Source organism: Staurois parvus, unplaced genomic scaffold, assembly GCF_062004578.1.
Source record: "Staurois parvus isolate SC_StPar_1 unplaced genomic scaffold, SC_StPar_1.0 ptg000432l, whole genome shotgun sequence".
In the NCBI taxonomy this organism is placed as follows: Eukaryota; Metazoa; Chordata; class Amphibia; order Anura; family Ranidae; genus Staurois; species Staurois parvus.
In genome coordinates this window covers 3279403-3304524 of record NW_028318228.1, presented here as the reverse complement: position 1 = coordinate 3304524, position 25122 = coordinate 3279403, and the positions used below count along the sequence as shown (strand labels likewise).

Here is a 25122-nt window from a genome sequence, read left to right as displayed (position 1 = left end):
GAACACAGTGAGTGAATGGTATCAATCACTCACTGTGTTCATTCATAACTGAAACATAGTAAACGTTTTTTGCTATGCTTCAGTTTATGAATGCACAGGAGCCTTTGCCTCCTGTTCATTCTTCTGCTGTAAAGCTGAGACTTGAGTAAGGAACTAGTGTATGTGTTTCCTCAGTCCCTTCCTCTGTCTCAAAAGTGAGACTTCAGGCATCTGTTTAGACCCTGATATCTCCCCAAAGACTCCCCAATAGCGTTGTGGAAAAAAATGTATAACATTCATTTAAAACTATGTTAAAAAATCAGACAAAAAAGTATAATCAGACCAAAATGCCAAGCCCAATATATAGCAGAATGTAGCCACACCCACTGTGTAGGGGTCCGAGGGCATTACTCTGCTCAGGGGCCCATGATGCTATTAAGGTGCCACTGTGTCCCATAGCCACAACAGGAAGGTAATGGAAATCCCTCCAAAGTGAGGAAAATCCTTGGTAGTAATCGAAACTAGTGTGCCCATAGCAAGATTTCCCCTCTATTCCTGTCCTGATGGAAACTCATAGTTTGGGATTTTCTTCCATGTTCATTTTCTGTGATAATGATAAAGACAATTAAAGAAGATAAATCTCCCAAATCCAAAAGGAGTGCCATACCAAAATAATAAAGGTGTCCAAAACAGATTTAACTGCATCCTGACCGCGCTATAGCCGAAAGATGGCTACAGCCGTGGTAAAGAGCCAATCACAGCGGCCCTTTACTATGTGATCAGCTGTGTCCAATCACAGCAGGTCATATGTAAACAGACTTGCGGTTATCAGTGTGAGGAAAGGAGAGCCGATAACCAGTAAATCTGACAGAGCACAGTAAGCACATTGTTTACGCTAATAAACAGGGCACCCAGTGGTGAATAAATTCCACCAAGGGAAAGCTCCATTTGTGTGGAAAAAATTTGGGTACAGTGTTGCATGACCGTGCAATTGCATTCAAACTGTGACAGCGCTGAAAGCTGAAAATTGGCCTGGGCAGCAAGGGGGTAAAAGTGCCCAGTATTGAAGAGGTTATTGGTTCACAAGACAGCTAGTGCATTTTGAGGCAAGACACAGTCTCCATTCATCAAGGATCAGTAATGTTTCACTGGCATAATTCTGCCCCATCAGATTCCTTTGAAAGCAGTAAGTTCAAGATTTCTTTGGCATCTGCTTCACTGAGTCCATTCAAACATATGTAAACATTACTAAGCACTAATGAAGGGGGGGAGGGGGGGGGGGGGGGCATGTTTTGCCCTGAAATGCATTAGCTGTTTTGAGAATGATTAAAGCTGTTTTGGACCTCTTTATTTATTTATTTCAGGTACTTGTATAGCGCTGTCAATTTTATGCAGCGCTTTACATATATATTATACATTCACATCAGTCGCTAACCATCAAGGGGTGTACAATCTAAGGGTCCCTATCTCACATTCATACATACACATACTAGGGCCAATTTAGACAGGATCCAATTCACCTACCAGCATGTCTTTGGAGTGTGGGAGGAAACCGGAGTACCCGGAGGAAACCCACGCAGGCACAGGGAGAACATGCAAACTCCAGGCAGGTGGTGCCGGTGTTGGGATTTGAACCAACGACCCTAGTACTGCCAGGCGGAAGTGCTAACCATATAGCCACTGTGCTGCCCACATTATTTTATGTGGTGCTCCTACTTTTGGTTTAAGCTCTAAGTGACATTCCTGGGTGCCCATTGAAGGGTAGCCCTGGTTGCATGTGAGCCGTCTAACCAGAACAGATGAGGTCTTCAAATAATTGCCATCATTCCCTTTACTACTCCATATCAATAAAAATTTAAGTCCCAGTGCCTTTTGGACGTATCCCCTGACCTGTGTTCTAGTCCCCCCTCACTCTATCCAAATTTGAAAAAAAAAGTTTGGTCTTCAGTTATACTTTAAATAATAAAACATTTTCATGGAAGTTGAAATTTTTAATCCTTGACTTGCAGGCAGGTTTATTCATTGGAAAAGGAGTCAAAACTACAGAAGCAAATGCAGAGAACCCCAGAGAGTATCTAACTGTGGACAATGCACGGTGAGTCCTCGGTTGTCAGCACCGCATTGAGGTATCATTGTGCAGGCTGAAACAATATTGTTTTAGGGAATGTTATTGCATCAAGAACAGAGCGTTCAGTCCCTCAGACGGCTCTGGATCCTTGTGGATTGATAACTCACATTCCTGGGAATATTGCCTCACTTGGGACCTTGGATCTCTTTTGTAGTGAATGGATACCATTTCTCTTAGAAAAGCATATTATAAATGTTTTGTGGGTATTGCTGATTTGCTATCTATTTTTTACTTATCTGAATGTGTTTAAAGGGTATGTAAGGCTTAGAGTGTTACTAAACCCACAACAGTAACATCTGTCTGTAGATGCAGTAAAGCATGCTGGTTATACTCACTCAGGAACCTAAGGGGTTAATCCTCTGCATTGTGTAGAAAGGCTGTTTGATCCTGTCTTCTCTGATCCTCCCTCCCCTTCTTCTACTGTCCCCAATCCATCTTTAGGCTGGCCATAGACGGGCCGTTTATCGGCCGAATTGTCGGCCAATAAACGAAAAATCGGTCGTTGCTGCCATGGATGCTGCCACCAATGCTTACGAAAAACGGCTGTTTTTCAAGGATTTTCCAGCATGACCGATAAAAAGAAACGAGAAGATCTTGTTATACTCACTGTGGAACCCAAGTGTTTAGTCCTTTGCATTGTGTCTATACATAAAATATTACAAAGCAATATAAAAGTATTATATAAAGTAATAAAAAAAATCATAATAATACAATAATATAAAATATATAATGATAAAAATTACTTAAGCTCTTACTTAGTGCTTAAGCTCTTAATGAAGATGGCCCATGAATGCGTGTGTGCGCATGCTTGACCTCAGAATGACGGTGTGTCATGTATTCTAAAAATGTGTGACTGTGATTGAGAATGTAAACCAGCTCTGTGTATGAGGACCCCCAAAATTTGAAGTGCCCCAAACCCCCCGAGGTCTAAATCTGGCCCTACAATGAGTGTAGCTACCCAAAGACAGGAGGCACACGCCTGGATCACCAGGTTAAAAAAAAGGGGAAAAAAAAACAGAAAAAAGAACACTAATTCAGCCATCACATCTAAGAATTGGTAAGCTGCAATGCATTACATTTTTGTGCTTAGATACACTTTCAATGTGTTGGAAATACAAACCATAGACATATTACATTTAAAATGAATTTGGCCCCCTACACTCTGTATTTTGGGGATGTCGAATGGATTCAGTCCATATTTTGGCTGTCATATCAGACGGCTTAGGGATAGAAAATGTGAGCTTAAAGTGTTACTAAACCCACAACAGTAAAATCAGTCTGTATATGCAGTAAAGCATGCTGGTTATACTCACTGTGGAACCTAAGGGGTTAATCCTCCGCATTGTGTAAAAAGACTGTTTGATCCTGTCTTCTCTGATCCTCCCCTTCTTCCACAGTCCCCAATCCATCTGCCATAGTTAGAGCAGCAGTAGCAAGTCTGCACATGTTCAGTTTAGTGTGTATTGCTAGAATTTCTTTTTCCTCTTTTGGAGGATACATATGATCAGCACAGGGCCAATCAGTACTGTCCAGACAGAGGGTCAAGGGTTATGCAGCCTCATAGGACAGTCAGAGGAGAATGAAAACTCCTTCTACAATATTAACCAGTGCTCTGCTGAACAGTGATAGAAGTCACAAGACTGCTCTAACTGCTGATGAGAAAAGGTATTTAGCAGTTTATATTTACTAAAATAATTGCACTTCCATGTTGTGTGTACTGTGGGAGACCAGATATAGTGAATACAGGGTCCGGGGAGACCAGATATAGTGAATGCAGGGTCCGGGGAGACCAGATATAGTGAATACAGGGTCCTGGGAGACCAGATATAGTGAATGCAGGGTCCTGTGAGACCAGATATAGTGAATGCAGGGTCTGGGGAGACCAGATATAGGGAATGCAGGGTCCTGGGAGACCAGATATAGTGAATGCAGGGTCCTGGGAGACCAGATATAGGGAATGCAGGGTCCTGGGAGACCAGATATAGGGAATGCAGGGTCCTGGGAGACCAGATATAGTGAATGCAGGGTTTAGTAACACTTTAAATGTACATGTAAAAGAGGTCAGCATAATCTGTAATGTTATAGTATGTAATTAATTTAAACTCCTTGCAGTAGTCCAAATTTTACATATATACTTTTATTATATATACACTTTTTTTCTCATTATACTGTATATGCAGGTTCTGCTTCTTCTTTTGCATTTCTTTAAAATAATTTTAATTTAAAGGATTAATTCACCTTTTTCAGAAAAAATGGTGAACTAGAACCTTACATCCTCCCCACCCCCTGGTCCCTACTGTACTCACCTCTGTGGGTGATGAGCTGTCAGTGCCCACTCAGCCTATGTTGTATTCAGGGATGAAACCCCTTCTCCTCCCTTTTCTCTCTGTATGGCTTCTGGGAGGGATCAGAGCAATTTTGATTGGTCTGTGACCTTTTTTGACTAATCAGAATCACTCTGATCTGTCTCATAAATCCTTCGGAAGCCCTGCAGAAAGGTGGTGAAGAATAACGGGGATATCAAATCCTGAAACCACTACACAGGCTGGGTGGGCACTGACAGCTCATCAGCAAGGACCGTGGGGGGTGGGAAGGGTGTTGGTTCACCTTTTATTTATTTTTTTTCTGAAAAAGTGAACTTAGACTAAAATTATTAATATACAGGATTTGTATAACAGTTTGCACAGTGTTTTCAATTTTTTTTTCACTTAGCCAGCGAACAAACAAGGATGGTGGAGGAATCCCCCTGCTGGGATATTGTATACTGATTAGTGGCTGCAGCGGCTGATCATTAGAAATTTTTCTAACATGTCCCTTCAACAAAAGTTGGTTTAACAATTGACTTCTGTCGATCGGGTGAGCCCACACACTGATCAAAATTTAGCTGCTTCCTGCTGGACGGGACAAATTTCGGTCAATGTATGGCTACAGATTCTTTTCACAATGCCTATTGGTCAGCCAACTCACTACAAACAATGTACTCCCTCCCTATCTGACAGGTACCCATTCCCACTTTCGCTGTGATCGCCTAGGTGATCGGAAGCGGAATTGTCCTTCCTCCCCGTAGTTTTCTGGGACATATGACAGGTCCCAGAAGACTACGGGACCATTTACAAAGCTCAGCGCTTCTTGCGCGTGCGCAGTGGACACCTGGCTGTGAATCCGCAAGCTGTCACAGCCGGGTTCCCACAATAAACATACCGGCGCCAGGGAGAGAAGACAGCCAGTGAAACCAGCAGTGGTGAGGACACCGCGGGATCGAGGGACAGGTAAGTGTCTGTACTTTAAAAGTCAGCAGCTACAGTTTTTGTAGCTGCTGACTTTTAATTATTTTTTTTTCAGGTTGAACTCCGCTTTAAGGAAGAGATATTACAAAACAATTTCAATGGTATATTAAACAGATCAAAAGGGAGCAAATAAAATAAATCCAATGTTAGGATTTAAACCTCCCCCCCATCCTTTACAGCCAAGGAAACTGCCATCTTAGCCTCTGTTTGATTATCAGTTGGCATGGTGTTACACATGTGATCAGTAATGGATTGACTGTTGGATGAGAACTCAATCAGCTGTGACTGTTATCATTCACAGCATCTATGGAATGGCACTGGTTTGGGAAATCATTACATCAATGGGTTAAGTTGCACATACAAAAATATCCTAGATTGTGTGCTTGCCAAAAATACATTCTATTTTACCTTTAACAGAAACATCATTGACTATTAGAGGTGCTGCCATAATCTGTCTCCTGCTTTGTATGCACACTGTACAGAAATTGTAAGATTTGACAATTCAGTTATGAAAAATCTTGTTCTGTGTTGGAGGTAAACCTGTACTAAGGAATACATTGGCTTCCATTGCTGATCTCTCTGGAAGTTGTAGTTGACCACTTGCCATGCTGATATAATAGCTGGCCTTATTGCTTTCCGAAGCCCTGTTATACAAGTGAGCAGATTACGTGTTCTGACTTCTCTGCCTGCTTCTTCCTGGTCAGTGACTGGTAATGTACTGAGGCCAGAGTCAGCCAAGTAGGAGATCAGCAATGGCAGCCTCATGTGTTCCTGAACTTCACATTTCTGTGGGCTTTTGTGTACGTGTCATAATACTATGTAAAGAATTTGTAGCCCTTTATCTCGCAAAACTCATCTTTAAAAAATGTTGTTAAGCCGTGCCTGGTCTCCTGTCTGAAAGACCTCATCAGATGAATTGCTTTTTCCTGCTAATAGCTGTGTTTCCTACTTTTTTAGATTCCGTCCTCACCAAGATTCGGATCCAGCTAAACCTCGAGTGCCTGCTCTTATTGACAGACTCATAGCCTTTAAAAACAATGACCATGGTGCATGGGCCAGAGGCGGGGATGTCATCTTTCGCAACTCAGGGTATGTCATTTGCTAGTGAAGTGCACTAATGCATGCTTAGGTGTTGAAGGACAGTTCTTGAAAGTGGTGATTTTAAGGTGTTCTTTGACATAAGTGTAAGGCTTCATTATTATACAGGATTTATATAGCGCCAACAGTTTGCTCAGCACTTTACAATATAAAGGGAGACAATACAGCAACAATACAGTTCAATACAAGAGGGAAAGGAGGGCCCTGATCCTTGGAGCTTACAATCTAAGAGGGAACATGTACACAAGCAGCTGCTAAACTCAAGCTTAAGAGCTTTTTGCATTTTTTTTGCCAAAGCTCCTAAACTCAACTCCATAAAAGCCCATGTGTCCATGTACACATAGGCTTTTAGCAGAGTTTAGGAGCTGCCGCGTTTAAGTGAGGTTAAATCTCCCTCATGTTCAGGATAGGAACGTTTTTACCGCCGACCGCAGGAAAACGCAAAAGACAGTAAAACGCTGTAACCACAGTACCACGTTTTTGCCACAGTTTGTGTTTCCCAGCAGCTGGTGGTCAGAGTAGGCTCGTATACATGAAGCGCAAGTGTCTCTTAATATGGCCACATTTATTAAGTTCAGTAGACCATTTCATGTTTAGGGTGCCTCAAGACAACCCAAGCTAACTGTTCTGGAATACAATTATTCAAAGTAATGATCATTTTCAAATATTTACACATAACTTGGCTATGTTTTTTTGCAGTGGCTTCCAAAGGTGCAGCCCATGGGCCAGATTTTGCCCTCTGCTTGCCATTATACAGCCCTTGTGGCACTGTTCCTTCCAATGACACCAACGATGGAGTACATTTCCTTCTACTGACAACCTGGCCGTATGTTTAGAAAATTTGGAGACCTCTGTTTTATACTGTTCTTTAGCCCTGGTTCACATATACGTGACCGTGCGGGCCTTGTTTTGCGCAGGCACGAGAGCCCATTCATTTGAATGGACTCCCGTGCCCCGGGACATGCAAGGAAGAAGTCTCTGCACTTCTTTGGAAACTGCAGCCCACACGGGAACCTTGGTTCCCAGAACAGTTGCGATTTCCAGTGCGGGCGGCATGCCATTAGAATTAATGACACCCTCCCGCGGGTCCGCATTTCTCTGTGCGGCTGCACGGATTTTTGTGCGGATCCGCAGCAGCACCACCCACACATATGTGAACCTAGCCTTACTCAGAATAGTAATTGGCTGAATGATCAGACAGGGAGTAATTTTAAGGCTAGGTTCACAGTAGCCCACATATTGCGGGTGCAGGAATTGCATCGCATTGTGTTTCTCTTGCAAGATGCAACCCCAACACATCTCATCCCACAGCGTGATCATGGCGTGATTGTGGGTGTGGGAACTGAACAGAAACCACATGGTCAAAAAGACTATGCAGTTTCCATGCGGATCCATTTTGGAAAAGGTGCAAATCAATGGGCTGCCGTGTCCATGCAAATGCAGGTTGCATGGCCTGCACTAGTGCACTTGTGCAAACACTTGTGCAAACCAGGTTCAAAATGTAAAAGAAATGCTTGCATAAATTGCAAAATAATGAAAGTTGCACAAACATGGACCCTTCATAGCAATGTTTCTGTGGCTCCATCAAAGTGGTTGCATAACACTGTCTCCATTAGACTCTATAGTAACAGAGGGTCTTGCTGGGAATCACAACTTCAGTAAAACTGTACAGAACACAGCTACTTGTGATTATCCTCATAGATAGTATCCCTGCAGGGTCCAGGGTAGCTCAGCTCTAGTAACACAGGGGAACAAGCTGGAGGGATCCAAGACCCAAGGACAAAGCATTGGTAGCAATTGGAAAGTGGCTCACCTCAGTAGCTAGGTCTTCCTGAGAAGCTGCCTGCTTTTAGTCTCTGGCCTGCCTGCCCACACACCAGCTGTGACAGTGGAGGGCCTCTCCCCAGGCTGCAGATCACTTGTGGTGCTACCTCTGCCTCATCAGTTGTGACCTCTCTAAGCTGTTGAGGGAAACCTTTCTTCCCTGGGTGTGTCCAGGATCTCACAGAGCTGAAAGAAATGGAATTTAAAATTGGGAAATTGGAGTTTCTGTGAGCATGCTGGGAGAATTGGCACACCGTTACAACTGTACAGAAGATAGGTAATGGCACTTTGTATGCTTGCAACTCTGAATACATGCTTGTTCATGGCAAACATAGGGCTGACATCTAGTGTATGACTGCTTCCTAAAATGTTTGGCCTTATCAAGCCTTGTACACACACTAAGAAATTCTACAATAACCTCCATTTGTATGGGACTCACACAAGAGCTGTCTGGTTTTAATTCCTCCACTAACCATATTTAAAATTTCTAATTCCATCTATAAAAATGTTATCTAAATGTTTTAATGGGACTTGTGGTGACTTGGGTACAGACAGTTCTCATGCAAGATCATTTTAAAGCAATTATTATTATTAGACAGTATTTATATAACGCCAAAAGGTTTTCTCAGCGCTGTACATTATAGTGGGGGACAGAACATGAGACAATACAGTAACAAAACAATACACAAGTCTAAAGGTTCATTTTTTTTCCTGTAAAATATCTATACTTACCTGCTGTGTGCAGTGGTTTTGCACAGAGCAGCCTGGATCCTCCTCTTCTCGGGTCCCCCACAGGCTCTCCTGGCTCCTCCTGTCTGTCGGGTGCCCCCACAGCAAGCAGCTTACTATGGGGGCATCGACTGCTCCATGTGTCCATTCACACACAGAGCCACAGCTTGACCCCGCCCCCCCCTTCATTGGCTGACAGTCTGTGATTGATTGCTGTTTTAGCCAATGAGGAGGCAGAGACCTGAGACAGCCGAGACTGTCATTCACATTTCTGGATCGCGATGGGGCTGAGGTAAATATTGAGGGGGCTGGGGGCATAGCTGCACACAGAAGGTTTTCACCTTCTTGCATAGAATGCATGAAGGTAAAAACCTTCAGCCTTTACAACCACTTTAAAAATGACGGCCCTTATGAAATACTATTTTTAAAAAATCCCTGAGCGAATATCTGAGCATTCACATAGCCGTCAGTAATAATCTCGTTAGGCTTGGTTTAGACTTGCATCTAAACTGCCACCCCTCTGAAAAGCAACACGAACGCACATCGTTTGACAGGTGGTGAGAAGACAATGTGATGCCCCCTCAGGACGTCTTTTAAATCTGTCTGCTCCACCTTGTAGCCACAATGTGTTACTTTCCTGAAATACAGCATTATGGCCAGTAAACGGAGCTGAAGATCATAGGAAGTAAACATATTATACACATTACGGCTGTGGGAATGTCTGAACACATTTTTATAAATAGACCCCTTACAGTATCAGGCTGCTATGATGTTGGATAAGAATGGGAAGAATGAAATATCAAGACTAATACTATATCTGTTCATAAATCAAAACTATTCAGATAAAGTGGTTGTAAAGGCTCAAGGTTTTTTACTCTCATGTATTCTATGCATGAAGGTAAAAAACCTTCTGTGTGCAGCATCCCCCCCAGCCCCCTCTAATACTCACCAAACCCCCTCTCGATCCATCGATGTACACTGGAGTCTCTGCTATCCCGGTACTCCTTCTTGTCATTAGCCATTAGCCAATGGCTCCTGCTGCTGTCAATCACAGCCAGTAAGCCAATGAGAAGAGAGAGGGGTGGGGCCTAGCTGCAGCTCCATGAGTGAAAGGACACACGGAGCAGCGGATGGGGAGTGCACATGCTCGGGTGCCCCCATAGCAAGCTGCTTACTTTAGGGGCACCCGACAGGAGGGAGGGGTCAGGAGCGCCAGTGGAGGACCCGAGAAGAGGAGAATCCGGGCTGCTCTGTGCAAAACCACAACACAGAGCAGGAAAGTATACACATGTTTGTTATTTGACACAAATAAGTCTTTAGAACCACTTTAAGTCAGTTCTCTCCTAGTGCTAAGGTTGTCCATTGTTCTTATTCAATGTCTGTTGTCCCCTCCAGGTTTTCAGACAATGGAATTGGCCTTACATTAGCCAGGTAAGAAAACAATTTTCACAAGAGAATTTTAGACTGTGTGCCAATGTGAGAAATATTTCCCACACCATTTTATGAAGAGTTATGCCGAGAATTGTGTGTACTAAGATTTACTGCATGCCTTTGTCCCCGTACTTACTGGATTTCAGCCTCCTTTGGTTTGGCTCTATTAGTTCTGTCATTCAGTGTTTGCAGAGTGTGACAGTATTTTCCTTCGGAAATGCCCACTTTACTCTTTACATCCCAGTCCTGCTCCCTCTCGTCATCACATCTGCAGAGCACACCTCGCCTCCCACCCCATGAGCCGGCAAAGCGTACAGCTGAGCTCGCTGCGTTCCAGGCTATGAATCACTAAGAAATGTATGCACAACTTGTACTGGCTTTTTCCTCCATGGTAATACCTGGCCAGGAACCAGCTGTTTTCACACCTCGTAATGAAATTCCTAGAAATGTTTTGTTTGGGAAGGTGGCAAGCTTGGGATTTGACTGGTAGTATGGCCATGTCTATAATCATTTTATAGTGTGCGGTTAGGATTGCTACTTAGCGATTAGGAAGTCATGACATTTGTTCACTACAGATATAAAAATTGTATTTTCTTTTCTTCCTATAGCAACACATCTCCCTCCTCCTACACTCCTTTATGATTACTTCCAAAATGTTTTTTTTATTATTATCATCATTATATAAGGTGATTTTTATAGATACTACAGTGTATTGGTAATATATTTGGTATCCTTTATTAAAAGCAGAAGGATGTAGCGTTTGACTGTTAATCACAGCAATCAGTTAAATGCTAGTTTTTATTTATTAACCTGCAGTAAAACCTGGAGGTTGAACTCACATCGATGTGTGCTAGTTTGCATGTCTTAAACAGTGGTTGTAAACCTTGCATGTACCCAGGGAAGTAACCAGCCTCAGGTGATACACAGATTATACAAATCCTCCTACATAAGTTGTACATTTTTACCTGCAGCCTTCTCTCCTCTATAGCCTCCTAAAGCACATTTTACACACCATTTCTGAGCTCCAGCAGGCAAGGGGCACAGGGATTAACATCACACACTGCAGAGCACAGATAAGGGAGCTGAGCGTAATCTGATACCGGAGTGGAGGGAATGGACACCCCCACACACAGTCTCATAGGGAAACATGCACAGCTGAGGCTGTCAATCACCTTCTGTGGGCTGGGGGGGGGGGGGGGGGCAGGATCATCCTCCAGGATTCTGTGGTTTCAGGATGGACAGTCACAAGTGACTCACACAGATAACAGAGGGAAGAGAACAGACAGGAAATATGCTGGGTGCTTTAGATTGATTTAACCAGCAGGTGATTGGTTGCTAGGACTGCCCAGTGCTGCTGTGCATCCTACCCTCCACTCTGCTGTGTTTGTCCTTGTGAGGTAGGAGAGTGAAGGGGCTAGTACATGGCTGTGAAGGAGGGGGAAGGGAAGGGTGGAGGGGCAGAGTGATGTGAAGGGGGGCAGAGGAGGACACTGCCGTGGTGGGGGGTGAGGGGGGAGGAGGAAAGAGATGGACACTTCTGTGTTGTAAGTGAGGACACTATTGTGGGGTGTTAAAGGGGAGTAGAGGAGGACCCTGCTTTTGGGTGGGGTGAAGGGGGGCAGAAAAGGACACTGCTGTGTGGGGGGATGTGGGTGAAGGGGGCAGAGGACACTACTCTGTGTGTGTGTGTGGGGGGGGGGGGTTAGGACACTATTGTGGGGGGTTGAAGGGGGGCAGAGGAGGAGGACACTGCCTTGGGGCGGGGTGAAGGGGGGCAGATGAGGACACTGCCTTGGGGTGGGGTGAAGGGGGGCAGATGAGGACACTGCTGTGGGTGGGGGGGGGGGAAAGGGGGCAGTGGAGGGCAGTGCTGTGGTCAGGTGATGTAAAGGGGGACAGAGGAGGACACTGCTGTGGGGTTGGGGGGAAGGGGGCCAGAGGACGACACTACTGTGGGGAGTTATGTGAGAGGGGCAAAGGACACTACTATTTGGAGGGGTGTTGATGTGAAAAAGGACTGAGAACACAACTATGAATGGGGAACTGTGATGTGAATGGGGGTGCTGTGATGTAAATGGGGGGGTTGTAATATGTAAGGGGGAAGGAGGACGCTGATGTAAGAATGGAATTGAGATATAAGAGGAGGGGCCTGTGATGTGAATGATCTGAGTCATTGAACATGTGATTCGGACCTCTGCTGTAAGAACATTTTTCTGACTGGACCTCCTTCATTTTGTTTCAATACACATGCTATAGAAGGATATGCTTTGTTTATTTTTTATTTCAGAGGTTTACAACCACTTTAAAGAAAAAAAAGATGGCACAGGAATGGGTTTGATTTACTAAAGGCAAATATACTGTTCACTTTGCAAGGCCATCAGCTTTGCAGATGTGGTGAAAATTCACTGTGCAATGAATGCTCAATCATGTGCAAGGGGAAATTAAAAAAACAAAAACAAAACAAAAAAAACTGCGTTTCTGCTTGTACAATCAGCAGAGCTTCAACTCATTCATTAAGCAAAGGGAAAATTCACTTGCAAAGTGAACGGCCTACTTGCCTTTAGTAAATCAACCCCAAGGTGTCTGCTATTACCTTTTTTTGTCAGAGATCCTTTCTTTGTGTGCCCCTCAAAAGCTGATTTCACTAAGCGCTTAAATTAGTGACTTTATTAGACCCGTCCCACCTACTGACCACCTGTCCAATAAGCGCACCTCAGTGGCCAGTAAGATTGCTTCTAATAGAAAGGGGGACTGACTTGAGATTGGGGTTTAGACCTGTAATCTTGAAAAGCAAGTTTTTACTAGAAAATTGAAAGAGAAGTAAATCAATTTCACATGGTAATAGGCCAGCATTTCACAACCTTTTTTACACCTACACCTATAACAAGGACATTATTCAACTTTGGTGAAAGCTGCACAGTTTGTCTTCATCTACAGACACCCCTTATCTGCAGAGGCAGTTTTTTGGTAAAAGAGAACCATGCCTTTAAGCATACTGTTGTAAACAAAACTGTATATACTAACACATTCACGGTAGGTTTGTTGTAATTCTTTTAGTGATGGAACATTCCCAACTGATGAAGGATCCAGCTTGGAGGTCTCTGATTCCATCTTTGTGGGGGAGAGTGAGAATGTTGGTTCACAGGGTGGGCAGAACAGTTACTGGGGACGTGGAGGCTCAGGGGAACAGAGATCCCTGCCACGGAACAAGTAAGATTCTTTTATCAAAGTTTATCATTCTTTTATTAATCTGTATCTGGTTACAAAGAGTCTAATTAAAATGACTAAAATCAAATGTTTAAGTGTAATTATAATACTAATAAATAAATATATCGGTGTGATACTTAGTGCTAACACAATAAACCCCAGACGCCAAAATATACTTTCTCCCCCGAAAGTCCAAAACACACAGTCCAGTTTTTAACCCCTTGGCGCCGGCGTTTCCCAGCCTTTTAAGGGTTCCAGAAGCTGGGAGGCGGGGTGGGGTTTTAGGGTCATGTGACCGCCGTGATTCGCTGTCACGGCAGTCACATGATCAGGAAAGGTCCTGATCGAAAGAGGATATCGGGACCTTTCCGTGAGCACCGAACGTGTGTGCTGAGAGCGTGCAGGGCGCGCACTCTCAGCACATATGTGTTTTTTTAATAGAACGCAAATGTGCAGCCGCTCGGCATCTAGGCCCAGACGCCGGGAGGCCGCACATTTGCGTTCGCCAGGCGCCAAGAGGTTAATCAGCGTCTTAGTGTCCTAAACCCAATAGTGTTGATATCTTCTTATTCAATATTCTTCCTTTACAAGTGATAAATTCCTCTTCTTCTACTTAATACCCTCAAAAAATAATTAAATCGCATATAGTGCATTATCCACAACACGTGATATCTTACACAAGAAAACCGCACTTACAAAGATAGTGATAATAAGTGCAAAATACACTCCACCGTGCGTCCACTTCTAAGCATCTGTAATCCTTACTCTTACCGTCTCCAAAACTTGAAAAACTTTAACAAATTCCACCTTTCTCAATAATACCTCCCAGGTCCGTCCATCTTCACATAAGAAATGTACCTCCAAAGAGATTATATATAGTGTAATATCCTTTAAACAATACACACTCTCTCGTGCTCCCCTCACATCATAAATCCTCAGTGTTAGTGAGCACACTATCCACCACCTTATACACCATGCACCTTACCAGACAATTTAAATCCACTTGCATAGATAGAAAAAGGCTCCTCTCACTCCACAAAGTATACAATCTTAGATTGTAAGCTCCGAGGAGCAGGGCCCTTCTATCTCTCTTGTATTGAACTGTATTGCTGCTGTATTGTCTCCCTTTATATTATAAAGAGAAAACTGTTGGCGGTATATAAATCCTGTATAGTAATAATAATAATTCCCAATGGCATCTTAACATATGGCAAAACACATCAAAATAGTGTAGTAGGCAATGACAGGAATATAACTCTTTAATAGTTAAATTGTGCTTGCAAATAAAAAGTGTGTCTCAGCATGTATTCAATCCCAATCACAAACAGCATGGAAAAACCTTCTCCAAAATGGCCACTCCTTAACTTCTGGTTTACGTCCGATGTCACGTCACTTCCGACTTCCTCTGAGGCTAATTATAATACTAGCACACTTTTAGTTTATATAACTTATAGACGTCTGTATTAAAATGGATCCACTTTATAAAATAGACTTAAAAATACTGGCTCATGACCACAAAAATATATAGAAGAATTGTTTCCATGGAAAAAATATCAGAAACACTAATGTAAAGAAGAAAGATCTATAAAACAAAAACAATACAGGTTTTACCATTCTATATTCTATATCCAAAACGAAAAAGTTGGCTATAGACATGCATTGAAGTGATTGTAAAGGAAAAAATATATTTTTTTAATAACAAACTTGTTATACTTGCCTGCTGCATGTAGTGGTATTTCACAGAGCAGCCCCGATCCTCCTCTTCTCTCATCTCCCCCCAATGGCGCTCCTGTCTCCTCCTTCTGCTGAATGTAGGCTTGCAATGGGGGCACTTATACAGGCTTGCTCCCGTGCCGCCTCTGTGTGTCCACTGACACACACAGTGCAGCTTGGCCCCACCACCCGACTCCTTCCTCACTGGCTGTGATTGACAGCAGCAAGAGCCAATCGCTCGCACTGCTGCCTCTGAGCAAGTGAGGAGAGAGAGACAGTGCAGCAATGCTGTTCTCTGGTACATCGGTGACATCGGGCTCAGGTATGTATAAAGGGGGCGCACAAAAATGGTTTTTTACCCTAATGCACAGAATGCATTAAGATAAAAAAAACTGCCTTTAGAACTACTTTAAAGTGATCCCCTATACAGGAGCTGTCACTGTTGAATTGTGTTTAAAGGCATGGGCTCTGGGGCTGTCTGCCTTACTACCCAGTGGTTCATTGACCTGAAATGAGTATTCAAGACTGGAGCTTATGACCTTTAAAGCCTCTTGTTCCAGTGATTGACTAGACAGTGATTAGGATGAGCTGCACCTTTAAAAACAATTCAGCTCCCATGTTTCTGTCTTCAGAGGTTCACTTTAAGCATCTCGTTCCACTCCAAAAAAGCCCTTAGGAGAGGAATGGGAGAAAGTGGGTAGAGAGGTTCCCTTTAAATATGCAGTATAGAATCATCTTACCACAAAGTGTATTGCAGTCCTAATTAAATGATGTTATGATGTTATGCCAAACGCAGGCAGTAACCATTTTGAATAATTATTCCAAATAGCAATTTCACCTAATTTATCAATAAATAATAAAAAAATAAATCTCCAGTATGCAGCACACTATAGGGGATCTCCTGCCCTCTGCAGCATAAAATCAGTCACAAAAATCTATCCATAGTTTTATAATGTGCCTAAACCTAACATCACAAATCATAGTATCATTTTGTTTGATGTCAAATAACATGTTTCTGCATTTTTAATCTTTAGGACATTTCCGATTCGTGGATTTCAGATATATGATGGGCCGGTCAGACTTCTCAGATGCACATTTAAGAAATTTCTCCCCACGGCCGAAAGACCATCTAGTGCAATCGGGTTTTCACTGAAGAACTCTTGGCAGATCAACCCTCAAAACAACGTGTCCCTTGTCAAGATGGAGAGAAGTGTAAGTGAAATATATTAATGGCATGCTAGTTAGATAGAAAATCTACACTTTTATACCTGAGGTTTACATTTTATAGCAGAATACCATTGGTCCACCTTGTATGTGTCATACTTGAAGAATCCCTGTGGAAGTTGGAAGAAACTGTAGTAGCCACTGCTACTCCAGTAAGTGCTTCTGTATGCCAGGTCCTATGCTGAGCGGCTGCCCTCCTGCATAGTAATTCAGGGGGTCACTTGTTTGGCATGGGCACCATTCACAGGGCACCTTCCATTTTGATCAATGAATTCAAGGACGTTACATAGTTACATAGTTAGTCTGCCTGAAAAAGGCAAAAGTCCATCCAGTTCAACCATAAAAAAAAAAAGTTATGATCCTATACCCCAGAAGAAGGCAAAAAAAACAGCAAAGCACAATCAAATTTGCTCCTGCAGGGAAAAAAAAATCCTTCCTGATCCCCCGAGAGGCAATCGAATATTCCCTGGATCAACTTTACGTATAAATGTTAGCATCCAGTTATATTCTGTGTATCCAAGAAACAATCCAAGCCTTTTTAAAGCAATCCACTGAGCTGGCTAGAACCAACTCTTGAGGGAGTTGAGGGAGTTGGTTCATTCTCACAGCTCTCACTGTGAAGAAACCTTTCCATGTTTGGAAATTACATTTCTTTTCCTCCAGACGTAAAGAGTGCCCCCTTGTCCTCTGTGATGACTTCAGGGTGAATAACTCTACACGAGTTCACTATATGAACCACTGATGTATTATACATGTTGATCATATCCCCCTTATGTATTATACATGTTGATCATATCCCCCCTTAATCTCCTCTTCTCAAGAGAGAATAAATTCAGTTCCTCTAATCTTTCCTCATAGCTGAGCTCCTCCATGCCTCTTATCAGTTTGGTTGCCCTTCTCTGTACTTTCTCCAGTTCCCCAATGTTCTTTTTGTGAATTGGTGCCCAAAACTGAACTGCATATTCCAGATGAGGTCTTACTAATGATTTGTACCGGGGGAAATGATATCTCTCTCTGGAGTCTATACCTCTTTTACTACAAGAGAGGATTTTGCTCGTTCTTTGATTTGACTTAATGGAAATCAACAGTTTCAATGTCCTGCCTCTTCCAATCAAAGGATACCTGGCATCCATTGAGAAAGGTGCAAAGCATTCTGAGAATGGTGCCCATGCTGAGTAAGCAATCTTGTGTGTTCAGTATGGCAGCCCCTCAATACAGGACCCGGAGGATAGCGGTGATCACTGTAGTAGCTGCACTAACTACAGTAATTTTCAGCGCCCACAAGGATCCCTCAGGTATGGCACATACATACTTACATTGGTCCAAGCTAGATGGACCATCTTGCATATGTAGACTTCAGCTGTAGAGAAGAAAGTGGAGCCTTTCCCATCCGTACCAGCTCTTCAAAGAGCTTTCAATATACCGATCTTACCATCATACCAAGGTGCACACACACACAACTCCATATAATTTTGTCTCTTGCAGGAATTGACCCCGGTGGTCCAAAGCCAAGGTGCATAAAAATAAAACAAATTTTCATTTAGGGAACTTCCTTGGGAAGCAGAGGGTTAAACATCCCACATTTCGTACACTGCGGAGACACCAGATTTATATAAGCTAGGACAAGCCTTAAAGCAATGAGATATAACATGCTGAGGAGTCTAAAAGTGTGTTTGTGTTGGCAGTCGGCTCCTCGCTGAGTCCCGGAGCAAAGAATTTGGTAGCTGTGTGTGTCTTGCAGGTTGCCCTGACCTTTCTCCCGAGCTTGTACTCAGCTGAGCTGATATGCTTTTCATTATCCATCATAAAACAGAGGTATTGTCTGAACCAGTTCTGGGCTACACCCTGAAATGCCAGACCCGCTGAGTCTTGCAGGAGAAAGACATTAAGTGGCGGGATGATTAACCAAGCGGTGCTACCGGGGATGCAGTTTAAGGATCCTCCATCACATGTTGCTCCTTGACAAACCTTTTTTGGCTTGGTTCTTAGAGGGTTAATGTTTCTAACCCCAAGCAAATATAAATCTTGAGAAAATTGTTCAAACAGAGTTAATGTGTGCCTGGGCTGGGAGAGCGTTATGTCCACACTACCCCACCTTTACTAAATGACCCGAATCCTATTGTAAGCCTCTGACGTAGAAATGGATTCCCCACTTAGACAGCGCACAAATCTCTTACTGTAAGGATTGAGTGGCAATTAATGTGGAAAGATGAATCAGAAGATACATATTATTCCACAGCCATGTGCCAAAATCTCAGGACAAAACACGCCAGCTTTTGTTATTCTTTTTCCCAAATGCATTTTAGCCGCTATACAGAAAACATTAAGCGAGGGGGATTAAAAAGCAGCAGCTGCCAGAGATAAAAGTTGGACTGTTATTAAGACTTGAATTTTGTTTTCTAATTGGGTTATTTTTTTTCATCTAAAACATTTTGCAAGTCTGAAGCATTATGGAGTTGATTTACTAAAGGCAAATAGGTGTTTGTTTTGAATGAGGTGAAAATTCACTTGGCAAACAATACCCAATCACGTACAAGAAAAAAAACCTGTTTTTGCTTGAGCATGATTGGATAATGGAAGCCAGCAGAGCTTCACTTCATTCAGTAAGCTAAGGGAAAATTCACTTGAAAAGTGAGCAGCCAATTTGCCTTTAGTAAATCAACCCCAATGTCTGAAAAATATCAAATGATCCATGAAGTCCCTCTTGGTAGTCAATCAATAATGTGTATGGCAGTGAGACTGTTGTGGAAGATGCTAGGTTTGTTGTGTTATCTTTAGCCAGGACAATGTGGTAAAAGCTCTTATTCTGTATTTTGTCTTTCCATCTTTGGATTTCTCTGAATATTTTTTTCTGGACAGTAGTACATCTCAGCATTACTATGAAATTCTAAGATATATACAATCTTAGTGCAAGCAGTTAAAGTGTTACTAAACCCAGGACCCTGCATTCACTATATCTGGTCTCCCCGGACCCTGCATTCACTATATCTGGTCTCCCAGGACCCTGCATTCACTATATCTGGTCTCCCAGGACCCTGCATTCACTATATCTGGTCTCCCAGGACCCTGCATTCACTATATCTGGTCTCCCTGGACCCTGCATTCACTATGTCTGGTCTCCCCGGATACTGCATTCACTATATCTGGTCTCCCCAGACCCTGCATTCACTATATCTGGTCACCCAGGACCCTGCATTCAATACATCTGGTCTCCCAGGACCCTGCATTCACTATGTCTGGTCTCCCTGGACCCTGCATTCACTATGTCTGGTCTCCCCGGACCCTGCATTCACTATATCTGGTCTCCCAGAACCCTGCATTCACTATATCTGGTCTCCCAGGACCCTGCATTCACTATATCTGGTCTCCCAGGACCCTGCATTTACTATATTTGGTCTCCCAGGACCCTGAATTCACTATATCTCGTCTCCCAGGACCCTGCATTTACTATATCTGGTCTCCCAGGATCCCGCATTCACTATATCTGATCTCCCAGGACCCTGCATTCACTTTATCTGGTCTCCCTGGACCCTGCATTCACTATATCTGGTCTCCCAGGACCCGGCATTCACTATATCTGGTCTCCCAGGACCCTGCATTCACTATATCTGGTCTCCCAGGACCCTGCATTCACTATATCTGGTCTCCCAGGACTCTGCATTCACTATATCTGGTCTCCAAGAACCCTGCATTCACTATGTCTCCCACAGTACACAGAACATGGAAATGCAATTATTTTATTAACTATAAACTGCTAAATACCTTTTCTCATCAGCAGTTAGAGCAGTCTTTTGACTTCTATCAGTGTGCAGCAGAATGCTGTTTAATCTTGTAGGAGGAGTTTTCATTCTCCTCTGACTGTTGTATGAGGCTGCATAACCCTTGACGCTCTGTCTGGACAGTGTTGATTGGCTCTGTGCTGATTACATGCACTCCCCCCCCAAAAAAAACTCTCTAGCAATACACACTAAACTGAGCATGTGCAGGCTTGCCACGGCTGCTCTATGGCAGATGGATTGGGAACTGTGGAAGAAGGGGAGGATCGAAGAAGACAGGATCAAACAGCCTTTTTACACAATGTGGAGGATTAACCCGTTAGATTCCACAGTGAGTATAACTAGCATGCTTTACTGCATATACAGACTGATTTTACTGTTGTGGATTTAGTAACACTTTAAGCTCACATTTTCTATCCCTAAGCCGTCTGATAAGACAGCCAAAATATGGACTGAATCCATTCGACATCCCCAAAATACAGAGTGTAGGGGGCCAAATTCATTTTAAATGTAATACGTCTATGGTTTGTATTTCCAACATATTGAAAGTGTATCTAAGCACAAAAATGTAATGCATTGCAGCTTACCAATTCTTAGATGTGATGGCTGAATTAGTGTTCTTTTTTCTGTTTTTTTTCCCCCTTTATTTTCACCTGGTGATCCAGGCATGTGCCTCCTGTCTTTGGGTAGTTACATTTTTTGTAGGGCCAGATTTAGACCCTGGGGGGTCCCGGGCACTTCAAATTTGGGGGGCCCTCATACACAGAGCTGCTTTACATTCTCAATGACAGCCACATATTTTTAGAATGCATGACAAACCGTCATTCTGAGGGCAAGCATGCGCACACACGCATTCATGGGCCACCTTCATTAAGAGCTTAAGCACTCCATGTTAAGGAGTTAATTTACTAAAGACAAATAGACTGTGTACTTTGCAAGTGCAGTTACCAGATAGTTATATAAGAAATGTTGATACTATAATAGTTGAATATAACTTTCCCATTTCCTGATGGGCAATTTTCAAACATTAACGTTTTAACAGTAAAATCAGTCTGTAGATGCAGTAAAGCATACTTGTTATACTCACTGAGGAACCTAAGGGGTTAATCCTCTGCATTGTGTAAAAAGGCTGTTTGATGCTGTCTTCTCTTATCCTCCTCTTCTTCCACAGTGCCAAATCCATCTGCTGATAATACAGAGCTCTAGGAGTCACTGTACACATGCTCAGTTTAGTGTGTATGGCCAGAGTGCATGTGATCAGCACAGGGCAAATCAGCACTGTCTAGACCAGTGGTTCTCAACCTTCCTAATGACCCTTTAATACAGTTCCTCATGTTGTGGTGACCCCCAACCATAAAATTATTTACCCAGTAATTATAATTCATGAGTGTCGTTTTACCTCCAATACAGCTGCTTTCAACACAGCAGCTGCTTTCTACATAGTAGCTGCTCTTTACACATCGGAAATATGTGTTTTCTGATGGTCTTAGGGGACCCCTGTGAAAGGGTCGTTCGACCCCCAAAGGGGTCGCGACCCGCAGGTTGAGAACCACTGGTCTAGACAGAGGGTCATGCAGCCTCATAGGACAGTCAGAGTAGAATGCAAACTCCTCGTACAAGCTTTAACCAGTGCTCAGCCGGATACTGATAGAAGTCACAAGACTGCTCTAACTGCTGATGAGAAAAGGCATTTAGCAGTTTATATTTACTAAAATAATTGCATTTCCATGTTGTGTGTACTGTGGGAGAACAGATATAGTGAATGCAGGGTCCAGGGTTTAGTAACACTTTAATACCCACCCAACAGATATTATGGTCACCACCCTACCTACCAGTATTTGTATACAACTACATTGCATGGTTTCATCCATTGATTCTATAGAAGCTCTATATAAGCCATCCCCAATCAGGGTTCCTCTAGAGGTTGCTAGGGGTTCCTTGAGCTGTAACTGATGGTGCCTGCATGGTTCCAGTGCCAATGCCACTTTGCAGAGCCAGCTGCATGACACCAAAGATTCTTTTAGCTGTCCTTAAGAATGGCATTCTGAATCCCACTTTAAAGGGGCGTTCTTCTCACTGGCCATTGATGTTAGGGGTATTTGTTCCCCCTGACCACCAATGGACTGGTTTCAGGAGGTGTTCCCCAAAACCGAAAAATTATTTCAAGGGTTTCTCTGGAACAAGAAGGTTGAGAAGGTTCCTTGATCTCAACACTTGTACTTTGTATCATTATTTTCTTGCCTATGTGTACAATATTGAAAAACGTGTATTGAAGAATCAATAAAAAAAGTAGCAGCAATGAGCTCTATCGGTTCTCTAAATGAAGGGGAGTACGTTGGTTGCCTTGATGATTGGGCAACACAGCAAGACTGAACAGAATGTGCAATTCCAGAAATAGAGTTAGATGAGGGTCAGCTTTGTTTCTATCTTTTCTCTCATTTTGGACATCTAATAAACAAGATGATTTAATATCAGCTTGGTACCGTAGGAGAGATTGTGTAATAAGATCGCTGTGCGCGGATTGCTGCACATCTGACAGCTAAGTTGTAATATCATAAACTGTAAAATAATGTCCCCCAAGTCCTGGTTCACACAGAATGTGACTTTGAAATTGTGCTACTTCACTTGAAGTAGCACGATTTCAAAACCGCAGATCAGTGTGATTTGTACCTCCAATTTCACTGCAGGAAAGTAGTGCAGGAACTATTTTAGAAATTCATTAGGGGACTTCTGTATTAGCAGTCATAGCTGATTGAGCCCTGGTTCACACTGATGCAGTGCGGACTTTGCAGCGTTTTTTGTGAGAATTCCACATCGCATCACAATCGCACCCCGTTTATGTGAACCGCTGCAGGTGTGTATGTTAAGTTAACAACACCCCGAAAGCGGTTCGCAAAATGTGGTGCGATGTGCAGAATTGAATCACATAGGTGTGAATACCCATGCAATCCGATTCTAGTGCGGGCCCAAAAAAGGGTCCTGCGCCTTTCTGGTGCGGGTGCGGTTCCTGTGCACAAATCGCATGTGATTTGCACAGGAATGCGGTGCGGTTCCTGTGCGAATCACATGCGATATCCCGCACCACATATATGTGGACCCAGGCTAAAGGCCATATAGAGTGGAAACTCACCAGTGGACCTCTGTATTAACTGTTTGCTTTTGTATAAATACATTCTGGAACTCATAACTTGCAGGTCTATTGTTACAGACAGGGAAAAGCAGCAATTTAGGAATTTTGGACTTACCGAAATATTTGCAAACTGATCTATGAAATCATAAATTGCAGGGATCTTCGTAGACTGGGCAATCCTACATGCATGTATTCAAGGCAAAGGATGCGTAAACATCACAAGTTCTAAGTGTTATGTTGTGAAGTTTTTTTTTTTTGAAATCCTGAAATTCTTGCAGCGTCTCACTAGTTTGTTATCATCCCGGTCGATCTTGTACATGTTTAAAATGATATTTGCTCCAGGGAAGTTTACACAATCGTCTTGAACATACAGGACTGAGCTGGTTTAATGTACCAGACAGTTCAGCAGAGAACATAGTGACATTAATATCACATTTTGTGACATTTTGCTGGCGGCTTCTTTGTTTACAAATGTCTATGTGGTGTATGATGACAACTATAAATGCACGCTTCTGTTATGCGGTTTTTATAATTACTCAGGACACAAACTAAATTTACTAATATAGATACAGGGAGACGATGCACCAAATCTAGAACTTTCTTAATTAACCACAGTGTCTATTGGGCCAATATTTTGTTTGCGATGCTCTGGCTTCCAGAGCGGAGATCTTACCACATCTGTGAAACGAATGCTAATTTGAGCTGTGCCCTATTTATTTGCTACAGATGGAGTCGTTAAATGGTGCTATGATCTTCTCAGATGATAAATAATTTTTCTAATCCCTGTATTAACCACAGCATAACAAGAAAATAGTTTATTACTTAGTAAAGCCCAAGGAGTCTGCATTGAATTAGGGAGGCTTTTATTTATTATTCCTATGAAATGTTGATGTGCAATGCTCAACTATAGTATAATTGTTCATTTTGTCTCTAGGTTGAACTCAAGGTCTTTTTTGGTCGCTCTGGGCAGTGGTTCGGATCCAATGACTATGATGGTGACAAGGTCTCAATCTTCCATGACCTGGATGGTTCACTGACTGGATATAGTGATACATTTGTTGGTCGAGCTGACAATTATCTCCTACGTCATCCAGGGTGCCTTACTGTGCCACGATGGAATGGAGTGATATGTAAGAGCCAATATGCACAGGTAGGTTGATTTCTATTATATTTATAACATCAGTGTACTTTTTAGTCCATGCCTATTGCTAATTGCCTGCAATATATATGAACATATATGGACATATAATGAGCATTTTTTTTAGCGATACCTTAAAGTAAATTTATACCCTAACTGGATAACAAGAACTATGTATCCTAAACACAGCCAGTGGAATTAAAAAAATACAGCCCTTTAAAGGGTCCTGCACTCGACTCAAAAAGCACTGCCGCCAGTTTCAGTAGCTTTACCAAAACATGTGGCAGATTCAGGTAGTTCTTAATAGCACTACTTTCTAAAAGTAAAATTACTGTTCAAATTCAAAAATAATTACCTACAGTTCATAGATAACAAAACTGGAGGTAATGAAGCCCAACTCTAAGTGGTGTACAGAGATGAGCAGAGTGCCTATCTCTCTACATAAAGTTAGGCAGAGT

At 42.7% G+C, this 25122-nt stretch overlaps 2 protein-coding genes across 3 annotated transcripts in view; both read left to right on the top strand.

Annotated features, from left to right (window-relative positions):
• The window catches only part of CEMIP (cell migration inducing hyaluronidase 1), a 219752-nt gene that overhangs the window by 21851 nt on the left and 172779 nt on the right, over positions 1 to 25122 (top strand). The gene's annotated exons all lie outside the window — the stretch shown is intronic.
• LOC149454359 (cell surface hyaluronidase CEMIP2-like) overlaps positions 1 to 25122 on the top strand; it is a 192212-nt gene that overhangs the window by 114296 nt on the left and 52794 nt on the right. For both annotated transcript variants that reach the window (XM_089687637.1, XM_089687638.1), the window contains exons 13-18: positions 1989 to 2074; positions 6352 to 6483; positions 10441 to 10476; positions 13534 to 13686; positions 16431 to 16608; positions 24461 to 24676. In XM_089687637.1, the coding sequence (XP_089543763.1) occupies positions 1989 to 2074; positions 6352 to 6483; positions 10441 to 10476; positions 13534 to 13686; positions 16431 to 16608; positions 24461 to 24676 (801 nt within the window). The remainder of the gene's footprint in view (positions 1 to 1988; positions 2075 to 6351; positions 6484 to 10440; positions 10477 to 13533; positions 13687 to 16430; positions 16609 to 24460; positions 24677 to 25122) is intronic.